The 26,866-nt window shown below is 39.2% G+C and overlaps 1 protein-coding gene across 10 annotated transcripts in view; it reads right to left on the bottom strand.

The window, feature by feature from the left end:
* ROS1 (ROS proto-oncogene 1, receptor tyrosine kinase) overlaps positions 1-26,866 on the bottom strand; it is a 129,751-nt gene that overhangs the window by 32,012 nt on the left and 70,873 nt on the right. For 8 of the 10 annotated variants that reach the window (XM_086317161.1, XM_086317154.1, XM_086317155.1 and 5 more), the window contains 13 exons: positions 26,327-26,589; positions 24,133-24,196; positions 23,341-23,543; positions 21,371-21,576; positions 20,034-20,317; positions 15,512-15,691; positions 13,457-13,659; positions 11,589-11,733; positions 10,486-10,718; positions 10,222-10,398; positions 6,013-6,181; positions 4,906-5,023; positions 1,734-1,924 (listed from right to left, as the gene is read on the bottom strand). In XM_086317161.1, the coding sequence (XP_086173287.1) occupies positions 1,734-1,924; positions 4,906-5,023; positions 6,013-6,181; positions 10,222-10,398; positions 10,486-10,718; positions 11,589-11,733; positions 13,457-13,659; positions 15,512-15,691; positions 20,034-20,317; positions 21,371-21,576; positions 23,341-23,543; positions 24,133-24,196; positions 26,327-26,589 (2,436 nt within the window). The remainder of the gene's footprint in view (positions 1-1,733; positions 1,925-4,905; positions 5,024-6,012; positions 6,182-10,221; positions 10,399-10,485; positions 10,719-11,588; positions 11,734-13,456; positions 13,660-15,511; positions 15,692-20,033; positions 20,318-21,370; positions 21,577-23,340; positions 23,544-24,132; positions 24,197-26,326; positions 26,590-26,866) is intronic. The other 2 variants (XM_086317158.1, XM_086317159.1) reach the window with 1 other exon arrangement.

The following is a 26,866-nucleotide window of genomic DNA, read 5'->3' as shown; positions in this document are numbered from 1 at the left end:
GATCTGGTTTCCAATATATCATTGGGATATACCCACCCTATTTTCTACTTTAAAATGGTTGATAAAACATGAATAATCTTTTTAATGAATTTGGGACAAAGAAGTCTCAACTTTCATTTATCATATAGTTGGGAGTATCATTTCCTCTATAACGTCTTCATATACATTTAATTCCATGAGTATGTAACCGAAGAATATAAACATGAAAACATGATGTGTGTGTGTGTGTGTGTGCTTGCTAAGTCACTTTTGTCTCATGGCTGACTCTGTGGGACCCTATGTACTGCAGACTGCCAGGCTCCTCTGTCCACGGGATTCTTGAGGCAAGAATACTGGAGTGGATTGATGTGCCCTCCTCCAAGGGATCTTCCGAGCCAGGGATCAAACCGACACCTCTCTCATCTCCTACGCTGGCAGGCGGCTTCTTTGCCACTAGCGCCACCTGGTGAAAACATGGCACCTGCTCTTAGTTTCACTGAGAAAAGAAGACTTGGGGACCAGGGCTAGGCAATCTATGGCATGCAGGCCACATGTGGCCATAGTAACCTGATTTTGCACTACTCATGAACCAAGAATAATTTTTACATTTTAAAAATATGATCAGGAAAAAAAGAAGATGCTACAGAGACCGAATGTAGCCTGAAAAGCTTAAAATATTTACTATTTGGTTCTTTCGGAAAAGGTTTGTGGAGCTCTTCTCCAGGTAACTAACTATAATACAAATAAGAATGACTTCAGTTTTGCATAGCGTAATGTGCTGTGTGTGTCTAAGGAGCAGCAGATAAGCATCACAATGGGTACTGAAGGATGAGAAGAATTTCGATTGACAAAGTAAGGGAAAGAAAATCCCAGGTAAGGGCAAGTGGTAGGTGGTGCAAGCCTGCATTTGAGGCTGAGGGAACATGGTGTCATGGAAGTTTGTTTGTTTGTTTGTTTGTTTGTTTACCAGTTTGGTATGGCTATAGCCGTAAGGATAAATATTGGGAAAGAGGAACCACAATCGAAGGGCAAATCGTGGAAGGCCTTAAATGCCACAGAAAAGTTTGTACTAGCTTCTGAAGGCAGTGAATGGAGAGCCATTTCAAGATTTTCAGAGAGCGGTGTAGTGATCCAGCTTGTGCTTCAGCTGGATTAGCTGTCAGGAGTGGGGTTAAGCCAAGAGCATGGGCAAGAAGTGGTAGCTTAAGTTAGGAAAACCAAAGTAGAAACAGAAAGAAGGGAACTTAGTAGATAGAAATCAAGATAATAAAGTCAACAGAACTTGGTGACTGAATAGAGGGGAAAATCAAACATGGTACTGAGATTTCTAACCTATGTGATCAGAAAGACGATGCATTATAAACAAAAATAGGCTACCCAGTGGAAGATGTAGATATTGGGGAAGAGACAAAGTTGAGTTTCAGGTGTGTTGTGTAGCAGATGAGAGAACCAGGAACAGAAAATAAGGCTGGATAAAAACCAGACTGCGAACAACCTTGGAAGTCCATCTAGGAGCATGGACTTCATGCAGTAGGCATTAGAGATCAGCTGATGGTTACTGAGGAGAAAAAGGACATGTTGATATTGATGTTTCAGGAAGCTCTCATCACATAAAATGAATAGTTCAATAGTTTCTATGGTAGTTTGGTGAAGTTATATAGTCACTCAATTACTGCTAATGCTGAGAATACATTTATCTTTATCTCTGAATCCTTGTGTAATAAGTTAGTATGTAGACAGACATGGTAACATACCTCCAACTAATGTAATATCCTCACTGATTCCACTATATTCACCAAACCCCAGATGATTTACAGCTGCTACTCTGAACTGAAATGTTCCTTTCAGGTTTTTGGACTTCCATGTGCAAATGCTATTACATGAGCCATTAAATGCCATCTTCCATGTTAAATTCTGGTTCCTTGAATCATTTGAAGTGCTCTTTCTGCAAAAAAAAAAAAAAAAAAAGAGCAGAATCATAAATACAGGAAATATACAAGACAATATATGTGTTATTTCTAGATGCTCATATATCATTTTAATGACAGAACTCCAGAGCGTCTCCTGTTGCACACTTTGCCCTTGATCTCATTCCTCTCACATGGTTTGGCTACAGAACATAGCAGAGTCTTATAAAGTCATCCCAGCAATGCCTGGAGCCAACCAACTCAGCCCATCTGGAAAATGACGAATAATCAATGGCTGAGAGACAGCTGAAGAGCCTCTTCTTACTACTGGAGCGTGCAAACTTTCTTCAGAACTCCAAACACATAAGACAATGATTTCATACTTTTTAACTGGAAATTTTTTAATTTTTCTTAATTTTCAGTCTCTTATGCTACCTATCATTTACTGATACCATATCTGGATAAAATACAGAACATAAAATTGAAAAAGAAAATAAAATAGTTCGGCTACCAAAATTATCATTGTATCTGAGATTCCGAGCCTCATTGCTTCCAATTAGCCTACACCCTACCTCAGTATCAGTCCTCATTACTCTCCCTAATGAAACATGGGAAGAGAACAGAGCTGGGTTCAAAAGACATACTAAAATGACTTTTAACAGAATCATAGACTGAAGGTAAGCTCAAGGCCTTCCCATTATGTCTTTTCTGACAATGACCTTTTCAAGTCTGAGAAGGTCTAAAACTTTTCAGACCACAGCAGTTTTAGGGCATGGTACCAACCCACAGTCAGCTTGAAGATAAATAATGGAAGCCAGTTCTGCTCCCACTAACTGAATGAGTGTCCTGAAAGAGTACCAAGGACAGCAAGAGCTGAGCCTCCAAGGGACAGAGGATGAGCTAGGACATCAGGAGGACCGAGACAGCAGCGATGGTTACAACTGTGACCAGCAGCTAAGTGTCCTTGGGACCATCCTAAGTAAAGCTGTGGGACAGTGTTTCTCCTGCATCGTGTGAAGCCTCATGTTGGGAACTGGCAATTTCAATTTTCAACCCAAACAACTCTGATCCAAAAGAAAGACCTTTAAACATGTATAAAGTGGTAAAACAATTATCCTTCAGTTAAAAATAAATACATTTTTTAAACGTATAAAGTGGCTCTTCACAGACATTGGCCACTAAGGAAGAGAAGGAAGACTTTTTATACTGGTTGAGTACTTTCTATTTACAACACATCATATAGGGGCTTTTCCTATGCTGTATCATTTCACTGAATCTTCACAACAACCTGAAGAGGTAGATATCATCATCTCGTTTTACAGATGAGAAAGCTCAAGTTCAAAAAAGAAATAGAGCAAGGATTTTATATAGTCTATGTACTGGGTTGGCTAATCCCCCTCAAAATTCATGCCACCCAGACCTTGTGAATGTGACCTTGCTTGGAAACAGAGTCTTTTCCGATGTAATTAAGCCAAGATGAGATGGTCCTAGTTTAGGGTGGGCCCTAAATCCAATGACCAGTGCCCTCTTAAGAAGAGACACACACAAGGAGAACACATGAGATCACAGAGCCAGACTGGAGCGATGCATGTACAAACCAAGGAAAGCCAAGGATTGTGGCCCATCACCGAAAGCTGAGAAGAGGCAAGGAAGGATGCTTCCCTAGAATCCATCCTGCCAAGACCTTGACTTGAGACTTCCAGTCTCCAGAACTGTGAGAGAATATATATCTGTTGTTTTAAGCCACCTAGTTGGTGGTACTTTGTTCTGGCTGCCCTGGGAAACTCATGCAATCTACTCAGCTCCCAAGTGCATGCACTTTGCACTAAGACCACCAGTACACCATGAGCAAACACACACAAATGTCCTGACCGAAGAAGTTACTCTGAGATACTATGAGATCTTCTGAGATAGATGACACTTTATATTATTCTACAGTCCCTCTCCTGAGAGTAGAGACGTGGGGGCAAGGAAATGCAGAGTATTTATGGAGCTATGCACTAAACATGTTACTTAGGGGAATACACTGCAATGCTCTTCGCAAGGCTATGGTGTGGCCTGGTTGGTGAACATAACTACAGTCATAGACCACCAAGACAGTTCTACAGGTCAGTATGTACTTCACTCTGCATTTTGTTTTTAAAAAGTACCAGACATTTCAAGAAGTTTTCAGTTAGAAATAAGCAAACATAATTCTCTAGTGTGAGCAGGAAATTTTTTTAAGGTTATGGGAATGCCAGAGCAAGATGAAGCAAAAATAGATCTAAAGCTCAAGTTGCCAGGACTATAATTATGGAAGTGACTTTTGTCCTTGGAGCTTCTTAAAAGATGGTTTCATAGTCCCGTGAGGGGAGTGTCTGTGGAATTTGGAATTCTCTCCTCAAGCTGGCACGTAATCAGCTCATCTGAGCCAGTTATGATTCACAGAGCTCCCCATACTGGCCGGATCTGAGGTTGCATATGTTCATCAGGTTTTCATCGAAGGCACAATTTTAGTCCCTGGGAACACACTACAAACTGTAACCTTGAAAATGGAGAGAGAATCCTGGGTTGCCTGTACACAACAGACCATTTCAGGTCTTGACTTGACTTTACCTTCTGAAATATACCAGCTCATTGTCAGTTCTCACTAGATCTTATTCATCTTTCTAAAACAAATAAGTCTCAGAAATTTATATACATACCATCATCTAACATCAAACATCAATTTAGCTTCTTAAACAGAATCGATATCAAGTAAATATTAGGTGCATGCTCAAAAGACTGAGTTGTTTCCACTGACAAGCTGTTGCAGATTTCTGAGAAGAATGACTATCTGCCTTGTAACTGAATGCCAAGGCTGACCACTAGGAATTGTGCAAAGAATGTAATGAGGCATGCAAGGCCCTTAAACTAAAGATCCCTTATGTTTACTTATAAATACACATTCATAAATACTGTTAATTTTGACCTAATAATACCTTACAATCAACTGCTTAGGTCTTTGTAATTTACAAAGCACTTTTGTAAACAGACATACCTGATTTCAAGGATATAGTACATAAGTCTGCTTCCATTATCATCAGATTTTTCCCACTGTATTGAATTTTTACTCCCTTCTAGTAATTTTGGAATCCCTGGTTTACTTGGGAGTCCAGCTTTGGAAACAAAAGAAAATTTGATTGATATGTTAGAAGTATAAAATATTCTGCATAACATCTTTCTATAGACAACATTTACTAAGAGAAAAGCCAAATACATTAAAGAAATATTCAGAAATACGTTTATATGAGTGCATATGTTTAAGTGAGTACGTGAAGATTTTTATTAGTGACGGATTAGATAGATTTATGATAGGAGTAACAATAGATCTTCGGAGAAGGTGATGGCACCCCACTCCAGTACTCTTGCCTGGAAAATCCCATGGATGGAGGAGCCTGGTAGGCTGCAGTCCATGGGGTCGTGAAGAGTCGGACACGACTGAGCGACTTCACTTTCACTTTCCACTTTCATGCATTGGAGAAGGAAATGGCAACCCACTCCAGTGTTCTTGCCTGGAGAATCCTGGGGATGGGGGAGCCTAGTGGGCTGCCGTCTATGGGGTTGCACAGAGTCAGACACGACTGAAGTGACTTAGCAGCAGCAACAATAGATCTTAGCCTGACACAAAATAAGTGATGCAAGTAAAAAAGATGATTGTAAGATTTGGAGCATTTTCCACTGATTCTTACAGGGATCAACTTGGAGTTATGGTATAGCTGTTAAAACACTGGTTAATTTAATATACTTGTTAGATTTTTTATTTTTAACATCTGGTTGTAGTAGTCTATACATAAATATTTGAACACCCAGTGACACTGTTTTCATTTACTTCTTACTACAAAATATCATAGCTAGACAGAAAATCAGAATAATGAAAGGTGAAATAATTTTTCCCAGTTTAGGATCCTGCAAAACCAGATGAGTATTATCTCATTACTGCCTGTAAGAAACCCCTACCCCTTCTCAATTTCTTCAGTCAGTCTCTAAAGATAGTCATTTACTCTTTTAAGAAAAATCTCAACCTCTAGGATTAGTAAAGCAAGCAATGAGAAAAGAATTGAGAAATGTCCAGAGTTTCCCAAGTGTTGACTATGTTAGTACTCACCTTTAGTCTTAAAACTTCCCGGAAGCGAGGTGCTGTTTGCTCCTGTCCTGTACACCACCACTGCTCGGACATTATAGGACGCGTAAGGCTGTAAGTCTGTGATGTTACAGACATAAGCAGGACCTTGGCTGCACGAAGCTTTAACATGGTAAAACTCACTGTGCTTCCACTAGGAAAAGAAGTCTCAATTAACATTTTTGTTTCTTTAAAAAAAACTTCTTAAACATAGAAATTCAAAAGCCTATAGCAAGCATTAAAGCTTAAAGTTTATACTAAAATAAGAACTTCTTTATTATTGCAAGGTCCCAGATAGTATTCCCTTCCACCAACAGCAATTTTATTTTTTATGACAAGCTGTAAGTTACTTGAACAATGGTCCCGAGGATAAGTCCAAGGTGAGATGTGCACCTCTGACTGTTTATCATCGGGAGGATTATTTGGCTTCTCGGTATCCCTAATCATAGGCTTCTTTATCAAATCAGGATGGCTGAGGATGCAAATTCATAGCTGAAGGGAAATGATGGATTAAAACTGTGATATTTTCAAGTGCACACATTTGCTGATTTCAAAGTAGTAATATTTTCACAATATTTCACATTCTGAAGAAGTCCACAGTGACTTATAAGTGAAAACATTTAATTTTTCCTCCCCACACCCTCTTCAGGCATCTAAGCAACATTCCTTATTTTTCTACATAGGAAGCCTAGTTCCCTAAAAGAAGGAAATCTTTGCCTATTGTCACTCAATCACTAAGTAGCAAGGTTAGAAGTTAAATATAGGAAATGTTACTTTCATTTCACTGGGTCTGTAATTATAGCTATATTAAAATTCTTTCTCTGAAGCACTGCTTTTAAAGAATCTGTGTGTTTTTAAATATCTGTGTATTTTAAATAAGATACAAGATCCTTAATATCTTATATGAAAACAATGACTTTTTTCAACACACAAATAGGAGAAGACAGAGGATACGGCATTCTGTCAAGGGTTCTTCATGTATTTTCCCCAGTACAGTTTCCTAAGAAGATCAGTTTCCATAAATAAACCTTACTTTACATCTCCTTTTTCATTTAGCATTCACAAGGTCATGCCATTTCATTGGATGGGCACTTTATATTAGTTTTCTATTCAGTTAGAAATAATTCAGTATAGCCCCTTCAGGAAGTAGATCACCTTATTACAGAAAGAAAGAGGAACAGAAGGAACGAAAAGAAAAACCAGAAATGCTGATGTCAGAGACATTTCCTGTTAAACTCCTAAATGTCTCAGTCTCACTGATTCATATAGCCTAATGAAATAATGCAGATGCAGAATAATATTTATTCTGAACCTTCTGAGGGGGGTGAGAGGGAAGGAGGAAGGGAGATGTTGAGTCCTGGCTGAAAAATTTTAGCCCTTTTTGGTCCTGCCTCCTTAATGCCTCCTTCAGTGAGTAGTCTAGATGGCCCAATATCCCACACCACTCAGAAATCATAAGAACTCCTTGGAATGTCAGGGAGATATTTGGCCAAGGGTTTTGCTAGAAAACTGTAGAGTATTGACCTCACCACAGCAATGAATGTTCTGGGCGGATCACTAACTTGTAGAGATGCCATGGGCTACCCCAGTAAACCTCAAGGGAGTTGGGATCTTCATTCATCATAGGCCAACAAGTGCAGGGGGGAAGGCTACCAGAGAGAATTTCCAAATTATTGAGCAAGGGTGTGAGGGAAATGGTGCAGACTATGTCTCAGAGACAGAAACTTCGGAAATGTCCAGTTCTGGTAGGGATTCCCCTGGACAGCTAAAAAAAGACAATTTTAATGAATTTTCATGAAAAAAATTTACCAAAGCAAAATTATTTATTCCTCCTCAATCTTAAATTGAATGTGTTCTTTTTCTGTGCATTATTATAATAAAGCATCTATGAAATCTAAAGACCAAGATAAAAGGTTAGCCCTTGTGCTCTAAGACTCTCATTTTTCCATGTAAGGAAAAGATGAAGACTGGAAGTTTATCTTTTTCTCCTTTTTCAGAAAGGAGAAGGGCGGAGGTGGAAAGGAACAAAAAAGATTAATTAAAATATGCATATTCACCTTTGCCACTCACCCCTCAGAGTTTCGGTGTGGAGTTACAAGACTATTTCTAACTTCCTATCATGATAAGGTAGGTTCAACTTGCTCAAAAGAAATAGACCTTCCAACTAGATGGCATCACCAACCCTCTCAGAACACAGCCTTCTACATTAGTACTTGTAGGTGATCATGCACGTAGAAGTTACCATCTTACATTTTCAGCTTCATGGTTTCTCAAGCGGTCTATCTAAAAACCTGTTCTGAGCAAGGGTAGAGGAGGTCTTGACACAAAAGCATCATATGAAACTCATGAGGACAGAACCAGGTGGCCCCTGTCTGCTGCCCCTCTCCTAAACTTTAAGAAGTGGGGTGGGTGGTGATGACTCATGTTCCTTCTGCAGAGGGACTAAGGAAAGCCTCTGTACCGATGAGTCAGCAATGAGGCAGAGGGTCCTCCCCTGCCCAGCTGTGATTCTGACTCATTGGGCCACCTGCCTGAGTGTCTAGCCTCTCATCAGTAACACGAGAGGCTGGAATCACCTCTAAGGTCCTTCCTCAGTTCACACCTTTGATATGGGAAATGAACTTTACATCCCTCCCCTTGACTTCAAGCTGAACCGCATTCAGTTCAGTGCAGTTCAGTCGCTCAGTCGTGTCTGACTCTGCGTCTCCATGAATCACAGCACGCCAGGCCTCCCTGTCCATCACCAACTCCTGGAGTTCACTTAAACTCATGTCCATCAAGTCGGTGATGCCATCCAGCCATCTCATCCTCTGTCATCCCCTTCTCCTCCTGCCCCCAATCCGTCCCAGCATCAAGATTTTTCCAATGAGTCAACTCTTCTCATGAGGTGGCCAAAGTATTGGAGTTTCAGCTTTCGCATCAGTCCTTCCAAAGAACACCCAGGACTGATCTCCTTCAGAATGGACTGGTTGGATCTCCCTGCAGTCCAAGGGACTCTCATGAGTCTTCTCCAACACCACAGTTCAAAGGCATCAATTCTTTGGCGCTCAGCTTTCTTCCCAGTCCAACTCTCACATCCATACATGACCACTGAAAAAACTATAGCCTTGACTAGACAGACCTTTGTTGGCAAAGTAATGTCTCTTACTTAAATAGATGTCCCCCAAAAAGATGATCCTTCAATTTCTCCAATTTAAAACTGAATTTTTATGAAATGACTATTTTCTAAATAGGTAGCAAATCATCATAAACATGCTCAATGGAAAAAATCAAATTAAACTATGGTCTTGGTCTTATCAACTTAATACTTAGAGCAACTTATCACTGCTGTTGCTTATTTTTCATAGTTTTTATCTAAAAGTACAAAGATTCTAAAAGTACAAGACTCTAAAAAATATTTTATATAGTAAAATTTTAAAACCTCTGGGGAGCAACTTCATTTTTAAAAAAAATGAAGTCATGACCATATTGATTTGTTTTTACAAAACACTCCTAACCAGTCTTTATAAACATGGACACACAAATATATAGTAGTGAAAAATGCAATGTCACAATTATAAAAACTCAATAATCTATTAAGTATGTCAGTATAAAAATCAGTGTAGATTTTCCTTAGAAGTGAATTAATTAGATTAATTGATGCTTAAATTCAGTGGATCTCTTTACATTGGTTAATGCATGAAGATTTTTGAATGAAGAACTATTTAAAGTTTTCAAGCCAAGATCCAACTACTTTACAATAAACTAGTTTATCACTTACTTCTTTCCTGTTGCTATACAGTCCTTAAATGGTTGAAAGAACATTTATAAACAGATTTTAGGTTTATGCTTGTTCAGTTTTTTCCATTTTTTTTTCCATAGAATAAAACAAATTGCTACGGACTTCAAACCAGAGAACCATGCTGATAACATCTAAAGTAAGTAAAACATTATGAAACCAGTAAACCGTAATTTATACTCTTTTATGTGGAGCCTTTTAAGAGCAAATTAATCTCTCTGGGAATTTTTTCCATCAGAAATCAGTCTAGACAGCTTACCACATCCACCTGGAAAATCTGAACCAATGAATGTTGTCAAATATATCACTCATTTAATACAAGTGAATGCCCTCAAGATATTTTTTGGAAAAAGCCTTTTGATTTATTCTGTAGCATAAAACAAAGATTTGCATTAAAAGCGTACGTTGAGATGTACCTTTTGGAGTTCAAACCAAAATCTGATGGGGTGAACATTTGATGGAGCCTTCCAATGTAACTGCAAACTAGTGTTCTCTGGAAGAAAGGCGTAAGGTTTCTCTGGCGAGTCAAATGTTTCCACACTGACAGGGTGACTCTCCGCACACCACATTTCCTCGGCATGGCAGGCCAGAACCTTTTAGTAAAAGAGAACAATTGCTTAACCTTTCTCGAACCTTGCTCTCGAGAGTGGTAATTAAAGTACCCAATCCACTGGCCGTACCTTTAACACATAGAGTTTTCTACCAGACAGTCTAGTAACGAGGAGAGAGAGACTTCCATCTGGATATTCACTTTGCCTTAGTGGAATCTCTGGAATGGGAGCCAGATGAGAGATTGCCACCTGATAGCGGACGGACTCTCTTGGTCCATTTGGCTTGTGAGATTCCCGCCAGGATATAACGAGGCTGGTGTCTGACTGCACGGTTGTGTTAATGAGCCAAACTGCCTCTGGTACTGAAATAAATAGCAGTGCACAATAAAGGATGTTGCAACAGCATTGCAAGATGGAAAGAAGTCATAGGGTCTTGGTTGAGGAATAAGCGTATCATGTGAGCAGAATGAATGACAGATGTTCCAAGGGAAAGCCAGCCTCTTATATAACGGTAAGCTACCAGGCTGCCTGAAAGGCTCTCGCTTATTTTTGACTAATGACTAAATCATTCTCTGACTCCAGCTCAAGGATCTGGCCAATGCTGGTGAGTTTTGTGAACGCCATCGGAGACATGTGAAAGAAATGGCATTTCCTCATCATAATCGTCACCTCTTACAACACATTTTCAGACTCTAAATCCATTTTTTTAAGGCAATGAGGTTCCATGACTTTGTATCTCAGTAGCCCTCGGTAAAATTCACATAGATCTATGGCTGATTCATGTTGAGGTTTGACAGAAAACAACAAAATTCTGTAAAGCAACTAAATTAAAACTTCAATTAAAAAATAAACAAAAATTTTAAAATTCACATAGAGAAAAAGTTTGACTTTCCTGGGTCTCACCACGTGTACAGAGGTCTGTAAACATACAGGAAGAGAGTGACACTGTGTGGTGAGACCAAAGAATGTGTTTCCAGTAACACAGAATTGGTTATGATGTTTTGCTATATAGTTGCTTTTCATTTCGATGGAATGTTATCCATCATCTTCTGGTGTTAGAGAGTAAGGATGTCATCAGAATATTCTTCTACAAACACATTTTTCTTACTAAGTTTAAAAAAACTCACATAAGAAAGATTTCTTAACATCCAGATAAAAACCGAATATAAGCTCACACATCACATTAATTGCAAAATCCCACTCTAGAAACCCACACCATGCCCATAACTCACCTCCACTTTTAGTTTTTCCCCAAATCTCTTTTCCCAGAGGTATTTGTTCCAAAGGATCTGAATAATAATTCTTTACAGCTATCTGTATCATATATGTTGAAAATGGTTGTAAACCTTCAATAAGGGCTATACTCCCCTGAAATTCCTGTAATTAATTTTAAAAAATCAATATCTTATTCTTATTTTTTGTACAAATGGGGAGAAATTATTTAATCAAAGAGAGAAAAAGGAAAAGACTCATATTTTTTAATTTATTTTTAAATCTTGGATCATGACTGACGGTCTTCATTGTCCTAATCTGCCCAGACCTGAGTTGTTTAATGTTTCCAGGAATAAATGCCAAATGATTGGCAGCCCTCAGTCAATTGTGACTTAATTATTTCATGTAGGATGTTAAATTCCCAGAGGACAAAACTGTCTTATTAGCGTTGCATTAGAAATTCAGCAGGAAGGTATTGTGAGAATGTGACACATACGTTAATACAGTAAGCTACGTTACCTAATCATTCTTAGAAATAAAACTTAAGAAACTGAAAAGGCTCTCCTTAAACCAATGGTTCTCAATTTTGGTTATACTTTGGAATCATCTGGGGAACTCTAAGAAAACACTGAGGCCTGGGTCCCACCCCTAGAGATCTGATCACATTAGTCTTAGGTGAAGCATGTGCTCAGAGACTTTACAAACTCCAGTGAACCATCAAGGTTGAGAACCACTCACTGCCTTTGATCCTTATTAATCACTGTGAAGCCAAAATGATAGATTAGCTCTAATAAGAGAAATGCCAATGCCAGTCTTAGTCAGCCAAATGATTAATCTCTCTCTGAAACAACTCCTTTTAGAAATGTGTAAAGAAGATTAAAATAGACAAAATTCAAAAATAAATAATGTATTTTTTTTAAATAGACAAATGAAGTAACAAGAATCAGATGTACTTTCTGTCAAAGAGTACAGTGCTTGTTACCTCCAATAGATGATGGTCAATTTCACCTTTTGACTTGATCAAAATATAAGTACAAAGAAAAATACTAGAAATACATGATTCCATCACATGGAATTGGAACATCGGTGATGGAATCACTGGGTTCCATCATTGATCAGTGATGGAATGAATTGTGTCCATTCATTCATTCAAGAAATACCTAGTAAATGCCTATACAATGGCAAGTATTATGCTAGGAATACAATGATGGATAAAAAGGTGAGTGAGTGAGTGAAGTCGCTCTGTCTTGTCGGACTCTTTGCAACCCTGTGGACTGTAGCCCACCAGGCTCCTCTGTCCATGGGATTCTCCAGGCAAGAGTAGTGGAGTGGGTTGCCATTTCCTTCTCCAGGGGATCTTCCCAACCCAGGGATCAAACCCAGGTCTCCAGATGCTTTAAACTCTGAGCCACCAGGGAAGCCTGGATAAAAAGGTAGTCCCTGCCTAAACGCACATTTCACAACATATAGAAAATAAAAATATAATGTACAATTTGTATACTAGCTATACACGAGGTACACAATAATGTTCTTTCTGTCCAATTTACTTCTTACCCTTCAATCTGTTGGGATGGCCACAAAAACAGGTCTCTATCAATTTCTGCGTATAATTAGATAAAATTAGAGAGCCAACAAACCCAGCTCTTTTAGGACACTCAGGGAACGGTTACTATAAGGCAATCTACCATTGGTTAGAGTTAATGTACTTCCTTAGAGCTTAACTTACTCCTAGGCAAGAGACTAGAATCCAGAATGGTTTGATGATTCAGCTCTAAAAATCAGAGTAATAGCATATTTCAGAACATTATGCAGAAAATACTTCAGCTGAGGATTTTATATCAAAATAGGGCACCTTGGGAAAAGACAAGACAACTGGCTTCAGCCTTACCAGCATTTTCTCTCTCAGTTCAGAGCTGTTCTTCATGTCAATTACTTCTTTGTAATAAACCAGGTATGTGGGAGTGGGACTGATGATGCCATCCCATGTGAGTTTTGTCCGGGCAGGTGGCAATCTGATTGTGAGGCTGGTGTTAGTGGTGTTAAGTATAGTTGGCTCTGCAATATCAGAAGCTAGAGACAGAAATGCTCTATCTAAAATAATAATAAAAATGATTAAATATATACACACATGGATAAGAGAGAAATAGCAGATTTATCTAACATCAAGGATAATGTCACATTTCATTTTTATTTAACTGATAAGGTATGATATATTAGAGTGTTGGAAATGTTATTCTGGACAGGAAGACACTTTTTTTTCCCATGTATTTTGAAGATGATAAACGCCTGGGGGAAAGAGCAAAGTAACTGGTAATTGCTTACAATTTCCAGCAGATGGAGCTAAAGTACGCTTAATCATGTACCTGCTGCTGCTTAGTCACTTCAGATGTGTCCGACTGCGCGACCCTATGGCTTGTAGCTCGCCAGACTCCTCTGTCCATGGGATTTTCCAGGCAAGAGTACTGGAGTGGGTTGCCACGCCCTTCTCCAGGGGATCTTCCCAACCCAGGGATCGAACCTGGGTCTCCTGCATTGCAGGTAGATTCTTTACCACTGAGCCTCCAGGGAATCCCTAATTATGTACCTAGACAGTAGCAAAATGGACCCTTTTTTATTTGAAGAAAGCAATGAGAGTATTCTATCAATCACATTTTTCAGTGCACTCCTAGGATGAAAACTGGTGTCACCTTTAGGACTTTCATTCTACAGATATGCCTGTGTGCTCAACCTCAACCAGATATTGCACGTGCCTTTTGAATCTCTTAATGAATTATTTACCAAAATATACATCCAGCTTATTTATGAATTCTCCCATTTTTCATACTGTATAACTTACATATTTTATAACTGAATACATTTAAGCAAGGAGAGTTTCTTTTATTCATTTTTGAATGTCTCTAAGAGGGAGTGATACTCAATTTAGAATGACATTGTGACTTTAATGGAAGAGAGAACTTGAGAAAACCACTTTAGGTTTGAATGTCACCCATAAGGCTATGTGATGCTGTTTTTGTTTTTGGTTGGTTGGTTTTTATATTTCAAACATTTTTTATTATGACTCTCAGCAAGAAATATAGTCAGTTCCACCATAATATGATACTGCTGCCGTTAAGTCACTTCAGTCATGTCCGACTCTGTGCAACCCCATCCCTGGGATTCTCCAGGCAAGAACACTGGAGTGGGTTGCCATTTCCTTCTCCAATGCATGAAAGTGAAAAATGAAAGTGAAGTCGCTCAGTCGTGTCTGACTCTTAGCAACCCCATGGACTGCAGCCTACCAGGCTCCTCCATCCATGGGATTTTCCAGGCAAGAGCACTGGAGTGGGGTGCCACTGCCTTCTCCGCTTCGTGGGTCTAGCCTGGATAATTTGATACATACATTCCTAAAAGTCATTGCATTAAACAAAATCCAGAAGGTTTGTGGGGAAAATAGATTTAGGAGCACAACACTAGAAAACTTCATGAGTGACACATGAAATAAGCAAGATGGAAACAATAAAAATAGTAGCACACATGTACACACGTTAAATAGTTGACATATATAATACTATAATACATAAGTCACTTCACCTTGAAAAAGACCCGAAATTAAATGCAAAGCTTTCTGACACCACTGGGAAGTCTAAAATACCATCAGGGGAGACACAAGACAAAAAGAAGGGAAGTTATGTGATTGAGAAGAGAAAGAGAACAGAGAGATTGACAGGCCAAGGATTTCCCACATCTAAAGTGGTCTGCCACAGCCCAAGCCACGAGTACACATAGAGATAAACTGTGACCCAGGCAAATAGCGATTGCTGTGTGCACCAAACCCTGACCATTTGGAGCAATGCTGAGAGCACAGTGATGAGCCGGAAGGACTGCCCTGGAGGAGGAGACATTATGAGATTTTCCTGACCCTAAACTGGGAGAACAAGCTTATAAAAAAATGTGACTTTCCTACCTGGAAAAGGCTGTAGAACTGAACTGTAAACCAAAATATGTTTACTCCTTGGGGCTTCCACCTGGGAAAGGATGGCCCCATCGCTTTTCTTTGCTTGATAAATCTGTGTGCTGTCCTCTACTTTGGAGATCCAATATAGAAATTCTCCATCCACAGTCAAGCTAACAAGCATTTTTCCTGCTGATGAAAAACATAAGTGAAAGAAAGAACGTAAAGAACACAATACATAGCTGACATTTTCTGCTCTAAGCAATATATGAAATCTTTTTTCTGATCAATTTTGAAAGTATTATTTCAGTATAAAAAATAATTTTGAGTTTTTAGCCTAAGCATTTTCCAGATATTTTCTCATCGTAGTGCCATATCAAGCCAACTTGCCATATCAAGCCATATCAAAGCAAATACTATTATTATTAGTCTAATTTTGTAATTAGGAAACTGAGGCTTGGAGGGGTGAAATAATCCCCTCAAGGCTACAAAGTTATCCAAGGACAGAACCAGTATTTAAAACTCACTTGTGGATCATCGAAAAAGCAAGAGAGTTCCAGAAAAACATCTATTTCTGCTTTATTGACTATGCCAAAGCCTTTGAATGTGTCGATCACAAGAAACTGTGGAAAATTCTGAAAGAGATGGGAATACCAGACCACCTGACCTGCCTCATGAGAAACCTGTATGCAGGTCAGGAAGTAACAGTTAGAACTGGACATGGAACAACAGACTGGTTCCAAATAGGAAAAGGAGTACGTCAAGGCTGTATATTGTCACCTTGCTTATTTAACTTCTATGCAGAGTACATCATGAGAAACGCTGGACTGGAAGAAACACAAGCTGGAATCAAGATTGCCAGGAGAAATATCAATCACCTCAGATATGCAGATGACACCACCCTTATGGCAGAAAGTGAAGAGGAACTCAAAAGCCTCTTGATGAAAGTGAAAGTGGAGAGTGAAAAAGTTGGCTTAAAGCTCAACATTCAGAAAACGAAGATCATGGCATCTGGTCCCATCACTTCATGGGGAAACAGTGGAAACAGTGTCAGACTTTATTTTGGGGGGCTCCAAAATCACTACAGATGGTGACTGCAGCCATGAAATTAAAAGATGCTTACTCCTTGGAAGGAAAGTTATGACCAACCTAGATAACATATTGAAAAGCAGAGATATTACTTTGCCAACAAAGGTCCATCTAGTCAAGGCTATTGTTTTTCCAGTGGTCATGTATGGATGTGAGAGCTGGACTGTGAAGAAAGCTGAGTGCCGAAGAATTGATGCTTTTGAACTGTGGTGTTGGAGAGGACTCTTGACAGACCCTTGGACTGCAAGGAGATCCAACCAGTCCATGCTAAAGGAGATCAGTCCTGGGTGTTCATTGGAAGGACTGATGCTGAAGCTGAAACTCCAATATTTTGGCCACCTCATGCAAAGAGTTGACTCATTGGAAAAGACCCTGATGCTGGGAGGGATTGGGGGCAGGAGGAGAAGGGGACGACAGAGGATGAGATGGCTGGATGGCATCACCGACTTGATGAACATGAGTTTGAGTGAACTCCGGGAGTTGGTGATGGACAGGGAAGCCTGGCGTGCTGCGATTCATGGGGTCGCAAAGAGTGGGACACGACTGAGTGACTGAACTGAACTGTGTCATTTCACATCAAACAACACTGACTGAAGGGAGGTAAGAGAAGAGGCTCAGGACTCAATGCCTTGCTCAATATTTTTATCAATAATTGAGAATGAATGCAGAACAAACATATTTATCAAGTTTGCAGATATTACATGAATCATACTGTTGCTAGTGCATTCAGTGTTTGGCTTACCAATCAAAAATATCACAGCAGAATCATGAAATGGATGGAAATTTAATAGCATTTAATAACAAATAAAACATCCTAAATTCAAGGTTAAAATTAAGTCTGTAAATTAGGAATGAAAGAAATCTGGCTTAATAATCATTAAAACATAAAGAAGGCCATGAGTTCTTCAAATGGCAGGCAGCTCAAAGGCCTAATGTCACTTTCAGCTGCAGCAAAAAGAAGACCTGGGTAGTCAGAGGTCCTCTGCGCTGACCAAAACACATTCAAAGTTCAGTGAGTTATTATGGGGCAACATTTAAGAGGATTAAGCAGCTAGAGTAAAATCTCAGGAGGGTGACCAGGGCAAAGAAAGATCTAGAAGCCACACTGCCTAAGGAGTATTTATAGATACTTGAATTTTTTCCTCTAAAGGAACTGCTTAGCATGGGCTATGACAGCTGTTTGTACAGTTAAGTGGCTATCATGTGGAAAGTGACTGACTTATTCTTTGTAAATTTAAAGGTCAGAATTCAGGTCAGTGAATAGAGGAATGGGAGAAAACTTTGGTTAAACATAAGAAAAATATATAATATTTAGAATTGCACAAAAATTAAACAGATCTCTTTATAAGGTAGTAAATGCTTTATAAACAAGAGCTCAAGGCTGTTTTTGTAAAGGAGATTCCTTCCAATATTATGTCAGCTAAATGATCTCTAAAGTCATTCTAATTTTCCAATTTTGGGATTATGGCTTTCAATTGTGGCTTCATGAAAGACTGACTAGTTCTATAAGATAAAGGCCCGTTAGATAATTCTTGTGTATCAGATGATAAGGAAAGTTATTCTGACACTTGTTTAAATGGTCAGGAAGACTTTAATCAAGGCTGTTGTAATATTGCAATGGGGAGGGAGATGTGCACAATTCAAATACAACAATGATGACTGGGAGCAGTGGCCAACAAGGAGGGGAAACATCAAGGGGCCAGGGCGGGGAATTCCTGCTAAACTGGCCCACTAGGATTTTTGCTAAAGGCAAGCCAAGAACATCAACAGTGGGGGATAAAGAATTGAGTCAGATACTGAGTGGGAGGGATTCTCTCTAAACTGATTTGGCAAGCTTCTTGGACTCAGCAAGGATGGACGTGCTAGGTCAAGTGTGAGGCTTAGTTTATTCACACTCCTCACAAGAGCGGAACTGAAGTTTAATCAGGGACTTCCCTGGTGGTCTGGTGGTTAAGACCCTGGACTCCATGCTCTACAGCATGAAGCACTGGCTGGACTCCTGGTGCAGGAATTAAGGTCCAGCAGGTCACGAGGCACAGACGAAAAAAAGGAATTAAAGTTTGACCAAGGAGTCTTTATATCTTTGTGAGTCTTTGTGAGTGTCTTTGTGAATCTTTTGTCACAGACTCAACAGAAGTAGTTATCCTCCTAGTAAGAGAAGTTCAAAACATTATCTCTAATCTGAAGCCCACTGAAAGTACATTGCAATTGTTTCTAGAATGCTCTGGGACATGTCAACAAAACCATACATTCAGTTATACTACACAGACACACACACACATTTGCAGTTTCAAAATGCCCAATAGCACTTTTGGTGATGGAAATATTTTATATCTATGAGGCCCAATACAGTAACCATTAGCCACTTAATGGGTTTTGAACATTTAAAATGTGACTAGTATGGCTGAGGAATTAAATTTAGAATTTAATTTTAATTAATTTAAACTTAAATCACCACATGTGATGAGCGATTACTATATTGGATGGTGAGGACTAGAGCCTTAAGAATATATGGGGATGTTTAGTGTATTTTTTAAAATTTTACAAGTACTCCTAATTAGGAGACTACCAAATGACTTTAAAATATTTCCTCCATAAGCTTGTGAATTTCAGCAAATAGACCTGTCAAATATTGACCAAGTCACACTAAATGTGGAGGCAATGAGATCATCAACATGGAAGTGAAGTACTGGTAGGAAGATCAGGGATGCTGTAGTTAAGCCCAGTTTCAAACACCAGCTCCTGTATTAATTGTAACCCTACCGACATGTGACATTACCTTTCTCAGCCTCAGTTTCCTTATCTGTAAAACGCATATATTAATATCTACTTCACTGAAGTATTTTGAAGATCAAATGCAATAATGCATTTAGTAACCTGTTTAGAATATGTAATTGAGCTCAATAAGTTGTATTAATAGTTCTGTTAACTGTAAAATGACAAGAAGAAAAAGGTTTCCTACCGCTCCAGAAAATCATGCGAATGCCTATGTACAATTTGCCTGAACACAACTTGAAGACCACAAAAACATTTGGCATGGTTTGGAGGAAATACCATCAGATAAGATCAGATCAGATCAGTCATGTCCGACTCTTTGCGACCTCATGAATCGCAGCACGCCAGGCCTCCCTGTCCATCACCAACTCCCGGAGTTCACTGAGACTCACGTCCATCGAGTCAGTGATGCCATCCAGCCATCTCATCCTCTGTCGTCCCCTTCTCCTCCTGCCCCCAATCCCTCTCAGCATCAGAGTCTTTTCCAATGAGTCAACTCTTCGCATGAGGTGGCCAAAGTACTGGAGTTTCAGCTTTAGCATCATTCTATTATTTGTATGTGTATATATATATATATCCATTTGGGTATATGTTGAATGTAACCCCTTTTTAATGGGATAGGAAGGTTTCCCATCGCCAGTGAAGATCTACATACACACAAGTGTCTTACCAAGTGGAACAGGCAGGATGATAACTTGCCAACACTGACATGCTTCTAGATCTGTTGCCCAAATCTCTAGACCTCTGACAAAGTATATCTGTGGTTTCTTTAGGTCAGAGGTGTCAATAGTCATTGCTCCACTCAACTCAGATTCAGTCACGTTGCAAGAACATTGGCTTCCGTTTGGATGGTTTATGACTGGGGGTTGCAGAATTCGGTGCACAGTCTGGTTGATAATACTGTAGTAGAACATCTGAGATCCAGAATCAAAAACTTCTGTCCAATATAGGCGACTATTGGGGGAAAAAAAGACCCTCCAATTTAATCAGTTAAACCTACCATCACACATATCACTTTCTAATGAAGAGAAATCATTTCTAATGACTGTGGGAACAAATGCCACCTCTAGAGAGGACATGTCTCAGTGCTCAAAAACTTTCTGATGGAAAAGGTCACATGAAGTCCAGTATGTAGCATTTTCCAACAATTTCTCAATAAATGTGTTTACAACAAAAGCCTTGGACTATAATGGCCTTATAAGTGTGTGTTAGTCCCTCATTTGTGTCCGACTCTTTGTGGCCCCATGGACTGTAGCCTATCAGGCTCCTCCATCCATGGAATTCTCCAGGCAACAATACTGCAGTGAATAGCCATTCCCTCGTCCAGGGGATCTTCCCAGGGATCGGACCTGTATCTTCTGAATTGCAGGTGAATTCTTTACCGTCTGAGTCACCAGGGAAGCCTTAATGATCTTAGGTATTGTATTAAATGGTTCGTTAAAGGCTCTAAATATGAAATATATTTGCATACTTTGCATCAACACCATCGCCATTCCTCTCTTAAGTTTGTTTCTACTTCTTAATACTAGTTACCAATCTAGTTTCAAGACAGACTATAACCATGGTAATGGCACAAACATAAGCAGCCTGAAAAACTTCCCTTCGGGTGCTGAATGGAGGTCTTAAAATTCATCTAATGAAGACATTAATTAAAGACAAATGAGCCCAGAATATCATTTACTGTGCAAAACAAACTGCCTATCTCCTGCTCATTTCCTACCACTGTCTCAATCCCCTTCCCGTCCTTACCAACTGGGGGTATTTATTAAATTCACTGGATTAAAAATACACTCCAGTTTCCTGCTGGTAGTTCTCAGTATGGATTAATTTTATATATTGGTGGTTATGGGCTCATTATTCATACATAGAATTACTTACTGTAAGTTAACATCAAGAACATTAAGCATCTTATTGTCCCATCATTGACTCTGATATTAAACCAAAGATATCACATTAAATATGTTTATGTCTATTTCATCACGATAGAAACAGATACACTTCACATACCTTAAAAAAGGATACACAGAAAAAGAAGTTATTGTTGAATTTCTGTTGCAAACTTTCAGCTTCCTGGGATATTTCACCTTGTTCTCAAGATCCATATCAAATATTTGCATTCTGTTCTGTGATTCTTTCAGCACAAAGTAGAGGTGCCTTGAAATCCAGTCAATTGTAATAAATGTGATATTGAAAACCAGTGCATCTCTGAAAATCTTAACAACAGGTAGTAAGCACAATCAAGAAGATAGTGGTCATTTCCCTCAAATCTGATGACTTTTTTTAAACATTCATATTACTTATTAACTGCACTTCTCTTTTGTAATATCAAATCTTGGTAACTCTGGATTGTGTACCGTTGTAACACTGGACCTCTTTTCACACGTGGTTAATTTCAATCACCATGGCTTCAACTGTAATCCACAGACCAGTGCTACAAATCTACATCTTCAGGCAAGATGGCTCATTGAGTTACTGATTCAAATATCAAACTACCTACTGAAAATCTTCAAATGAATGATCCCAGGAAACAGAATGCATCACTCCACCCCCAAATCTCCTTTTCTCCTGCATTTTATATTATTATGGATTTCCAAGACTCATCTGAGGAACAATCTTAACAACTGTCATTCACCCTTGACTTCTTCCTCCCATTACTACCCATAGTGAATTAGTCCTATTTTAAATATCTTCCAAGTTTATCCTCTCCTCTCTCACTCATTGTCTCTCATTTCCTGCTTAACATTTCCCATCTGGATTTCTGTGATAGCCTCCTGACTGCCTCCGACTTAACCTTCTTTAAGGTTATTGAGACAGGTAACAAAGAGGTCTTCCTGAAACACTAGTCGATTGCATTAATAATCCACTAAATGTCTTGAACAGCTTAATGCTGGCTTTAAAATTGACACTCAACTCCTTAGCACAGTAAAGAAGGCCCATTACATTCAGGCCCCTGCCCACCTCTTCAGCTTTAACACCTGCCTTTCACTGTGCCCCCTCACCTCCATCTCCACTCCAAGTTCCTTCTACTTGTGCAGTCACCAAATCATGTTCAATTCTTTTGCCACCCCATGGGCTGTAGCCCGCCAGGCTCCTCTGTCTGTGGGATTTCTCAGGCAAGAATACAGGAGTGGGCTGCCATTTCCTTCTCCAGGGGATCTTCCCAACCCAGGGATCAAACCCGTTTCCTGCACTGCAGGTGGATTCTCTACTGCTGAGCCACCAGGGAAGACCTCCTTCTATTTACAGCTCCCCAAACAGGCTGTGACTCTCTGGTTTCCCAGACTTTGCTGATCTCTCAGCCATGCCCCACTTTCACCTGATACATCATCTTTGTACCCAAGATGTCTTTCCACTCTGCCACTATCACGACCATTCCACCCTGGGTTAAGTATCCGTTCTCTGCAGTCCCATTGCATCCTGCCCTCGGCACAGCACTTACAGTCTTCTGCCTAGCCCCTCCACTAGCTAAATTCAGTGAATGCCTACCACAGGCCAGGCATTGTGCCAAGTGCCTTCCAAGGCTTAGCTCATTAATCTTCACCCTAAGATGAGGGACTATGCAACCACAGTGGTTAAAGAAACTGCTGACGGTCACAGATCTAGCATGTAATAGAGTAAGAATTAAACTCTAGCTTGTCAGATTTCAAAGCTCACCCTCTTAACCACTATGCAACCCTGTCTTCCTTATCTTAGACTAATACAAGACTGGATTTGCTCAAAGACAGTGACTTTTTTTTTTTTTTACCTCTATCTCAGGTAACACAGTGCCTTAAACCCACTGTTTGCTAAATTAAGCCTGAATCACATTTGCCCCAAATATAACCTGAAATCATTTGTAACTAAATAATTGTACAACACCTGTCTTTTTCAGCCATTCTAATCTTAATGTCTCAACCACTGGCCAGTCATTTTAATCACAGGCTTGTGTGATAGGCAGATACTCCACTTTCGTTCAAAGGAATTACATAGCAAAATACCTCAGTGCTGGACCGGTTGTCCATCCTGAGGAGGAAGAGGGAGTCTCCCTGAGCACAGTACCCCACTGCATCATCAGCTGTGTAGCCCATGGCACCGACATCGCCTTCTGCCGAAAACGTCCATGCGACCTGATTTCGATCCATATCTAACAAAGCTATCTTGTTGTCAACGAGAGTTATGAGGTATGGAAATGGGTTAATTTCTAAAAACAAACATGTAGATAATATGTATGAGAAAAAGAACTTTAGCAAAACCCCTTGATTCAGTATCAGACCATTTTGAAACCCATGAGTCTCTGGACTCACGGATTACACCTATACCTGTTTCAGTGGAGACTGCCCAGGCACTCTAAGCTTAGGTGATGATAAAAGTCGATTACTTTGTTTGACTTTAATTTCAGCTCAGAGATAGTACGTGGGTATCCCTGAGAATACTAAGGGTCAAAATGTTTTTAAATCACTAGAGAGAGAGTGAAGTGAAAGTCACTCAGTCGTGCCTGACTCTTTGTGACCCCATGGACTGTCCATGGAATTCTCCATGCCAGAATACTGGAGTGGGTAACCATTCCCTTCTCCAGGCGATCTTCCCAACCCTAGGGATCAAACCCAGAGCTATTAGGGAAGTTCCTGATAATTAAATCACTAATTGTTATTAATATTTGATAATCAAATCAAATTTATATTATATAAAATTAATATACTATTAATACTTTTATAAAAATTAATATTGATATTTTATAATTAAATCACTAATTGTTATTAACATTTGTACAGGTTTCAGATAATAAATACCTGATGTTTTGGACTTTACTATGTCAGAAAATGGTCCAGGTCCTTTGGATGTGAAGACTCGAACCTAAAGAAAGAAAAGAATATAAAGCAGTGCCTTCAGAAATGTCCTGAGTGACAATAATTGAGTTCCGAGACTGATAAATTATTGAATGCTTCATTTCAGAGTTATGGGATACATTATGAATAGTTTCAGTTAGTCACATCTAAGTATACAGCAATAAACTATGAGGAAAAATATTGTCCTAAACTACGATTTCTAGGGCTTTTTTGTCCAGAAAAGTACAAAGTAATGGCACAAATCTCTATTGCAGAAGATCTAAAGTTTTTTAAAAAGGTTTTTAGCTATTTCCAAAATTAAGTTACATGGAATATTTAACAGAAACAAAACTATATAGATTATGGTAAACTTCCACTTATCATGAAATCAACATGAAGTTTCAGATAACTAAATTTCCTGTACTTTTTAAAAAGGGGATTTATGAAAAGAAAATAGTAATTAACCCTCATGTTTGAAAATGAATAGTGTGTTTCAAACCACTTTTACATAGATCATCTCCACAACTACTGAGAGTAGAAACTGGACAAAGATCCTCATCAGGGTAGGTAACCCAGCCAAAAGGACACAGGGAGGGACTGGCATGAGAACTAAGTCTTCTGAGGCCTGTGTGCATTTCTTCCCACTGCGCCACATTGCATTCCAATAGCAACATTTTTTAACAATTTTTATTAAATGTCTTTTATTATATAATAATTATTTCCACTTCCAAACCTTGCCTGTGTACTATAGCCTATGAGAAAATTGCCGTCCATAATGATGACCTGGAAAAGACAGATCCTCAAGGGTTGTCTCAATCAACAAAATATTGGTTCATTTTTATTATACCTCTATTAAATCAATTCTACTGTATTCTATTTATTACTATCTATCCCTGGTGTGTGTGTGTGTGTGTGTGTAATGTGGTGCATGTCTATATACACATATTTTTATATATATCAAGCAGGCTTCACTTTTGTACTGGACTATTCAAGTAAAACTCATGCCTATGCATGTGTGTCACTTTGCAAAGTTCTGTGCTGAGATCTGAACAACTATAACCATATAGCTCAGCAGTAAAGAATCTCCCTGCCAATGCTGGAGACGTGGGAAGAGCCCCTGGAGGAGGAAATGACAAGCCACTCCAGCATTCTCGCCTGGGATGTCCCATGGACAGAGAAGCCTGGTGAGATACAGTCCACAGGGTCACAAGCGAGTCGGACACAACTGTGAGGCTAAACAACATCAACAAACCATAGAGGCAAGTACACTTAACCAGAATATTTGTTTAATTGGAACACACATAATTCTTAACAAATAAGAATGTGTATTATCTCTCACTTTTATGTATAATTTTTATTAGTATATGTTAACCATTATAAAAATAATTGTTGAATTAAAATTTTATAAAAATTAAATAGATCTTCTGGAAATCACAAATCTCTAAAACTCTCCCCAAAAGGATGGAAAATAACTCTAAATATGCACAACCTTGTCACTAGTCTGATACATAATGAAGATGTAAAAATCATCAAGCCATCTACCATAAGGGGAAAGCTTTGTCATATTAAATTAAAAATGCCCAAACAGGTGGCAGTAGCTTTTTCCTTTTGACTCCTACTCTCTTTCACTTTCTTCTCTCTCAGCAGCCAGGTGAAAAATGTGAGATGTCAACTACCTAGACCCTCAGCTTTTATTTCCTTTGATAACTGGAAGTAAGGGCATCCCCACTTGTTGGATGCCTCCCAGGAATTGATGTGATGTGAGGTGATGGAGAGGATTCTAGGAGCCAGACCAAACAGCACACTGCTTCCCAACCACAAGCTCTGGTACCTCACCGATGCACCCAGGGACATGGCTTTTTCTTCACAGACGATGTGAAGATCGAATGAGATAATCAATATAAAAGCACCTACCGTGATACATGGCCTTTAGTGATGGAGCCAAAAATAATGATTTGTTCTGAATCTGGAAGCAAGAAAGTGTCAGGATGTCCTTTATCCTAGCTGTACCCTCTCCCTGCTTTATATTTGCTGCCCACTTGACCTCTGTGAGTACAGCATACATCAGGTTATTAACAGAGCAGACTTCTTAACCTGGTCCTTTAATCCACTCTCTGTTTACACTAAGACCCCCGTATCCCAATTTTCACTCTCGTACCTGGAAGGCAACACTGTACCCGGGACTCATGCCCTCAAGTTGAAAAGACATCACTGAGGGAGTGACATTGACAGCAATCCAGTCTTCAACTGTTTTGTTTGTGTCGTTTTGGTTGGATATTTGGTAGAAAATTTCGAATCTTGTCAACACACCATTTTCATGCTGAGGCTTATTCCACCTAAATTCCACCACAACTACATTCTTGTTACGGTGTTTTTTACTTGGTAATATAAATATTCTGGGATTCTCTGGTGCTGATGGAACTGAAAAGCAGAGATACAGGGCAGAAAAGAGTATAAGGTCAACTTCTATCACTCACGATGAGGGTACGGAGCAACATAGTAATAAATATTTCTCATTCCAGACAGTTAAGGTGCATCTATCTTGTCCTTAAAGATCTTCTGGAGAGAATATGCCATAGATTTCTTCAGGAACCTATCCTGATATTTCTGCTAGTCTTCCTTTTCTCCAACCCAAATCCTGCTTACTATGATTGAGGCTCATCTTTCTAGTCTGTGTTTGTGTACATGGAAGCTGGCT

The sequence above is a fragment of the Bos grunniens genome, chromosome 9 (genome assembly GCF_055505025.1).
Source record: "Bos grunniens cultivar Pamir isolate PY7600 chromosome 9, Bosgru_T2T1.0, whole genome shotgun sequence".
Lineage (NCBI taxonomy): Eukaryota > Metazoa > Chordata > Mammalia > Artiodactyla > Bovidae > Bos > Bos grunniens.
This window is presented reverse-complemented; position numbering and strand designations above follow the sequence as displayed.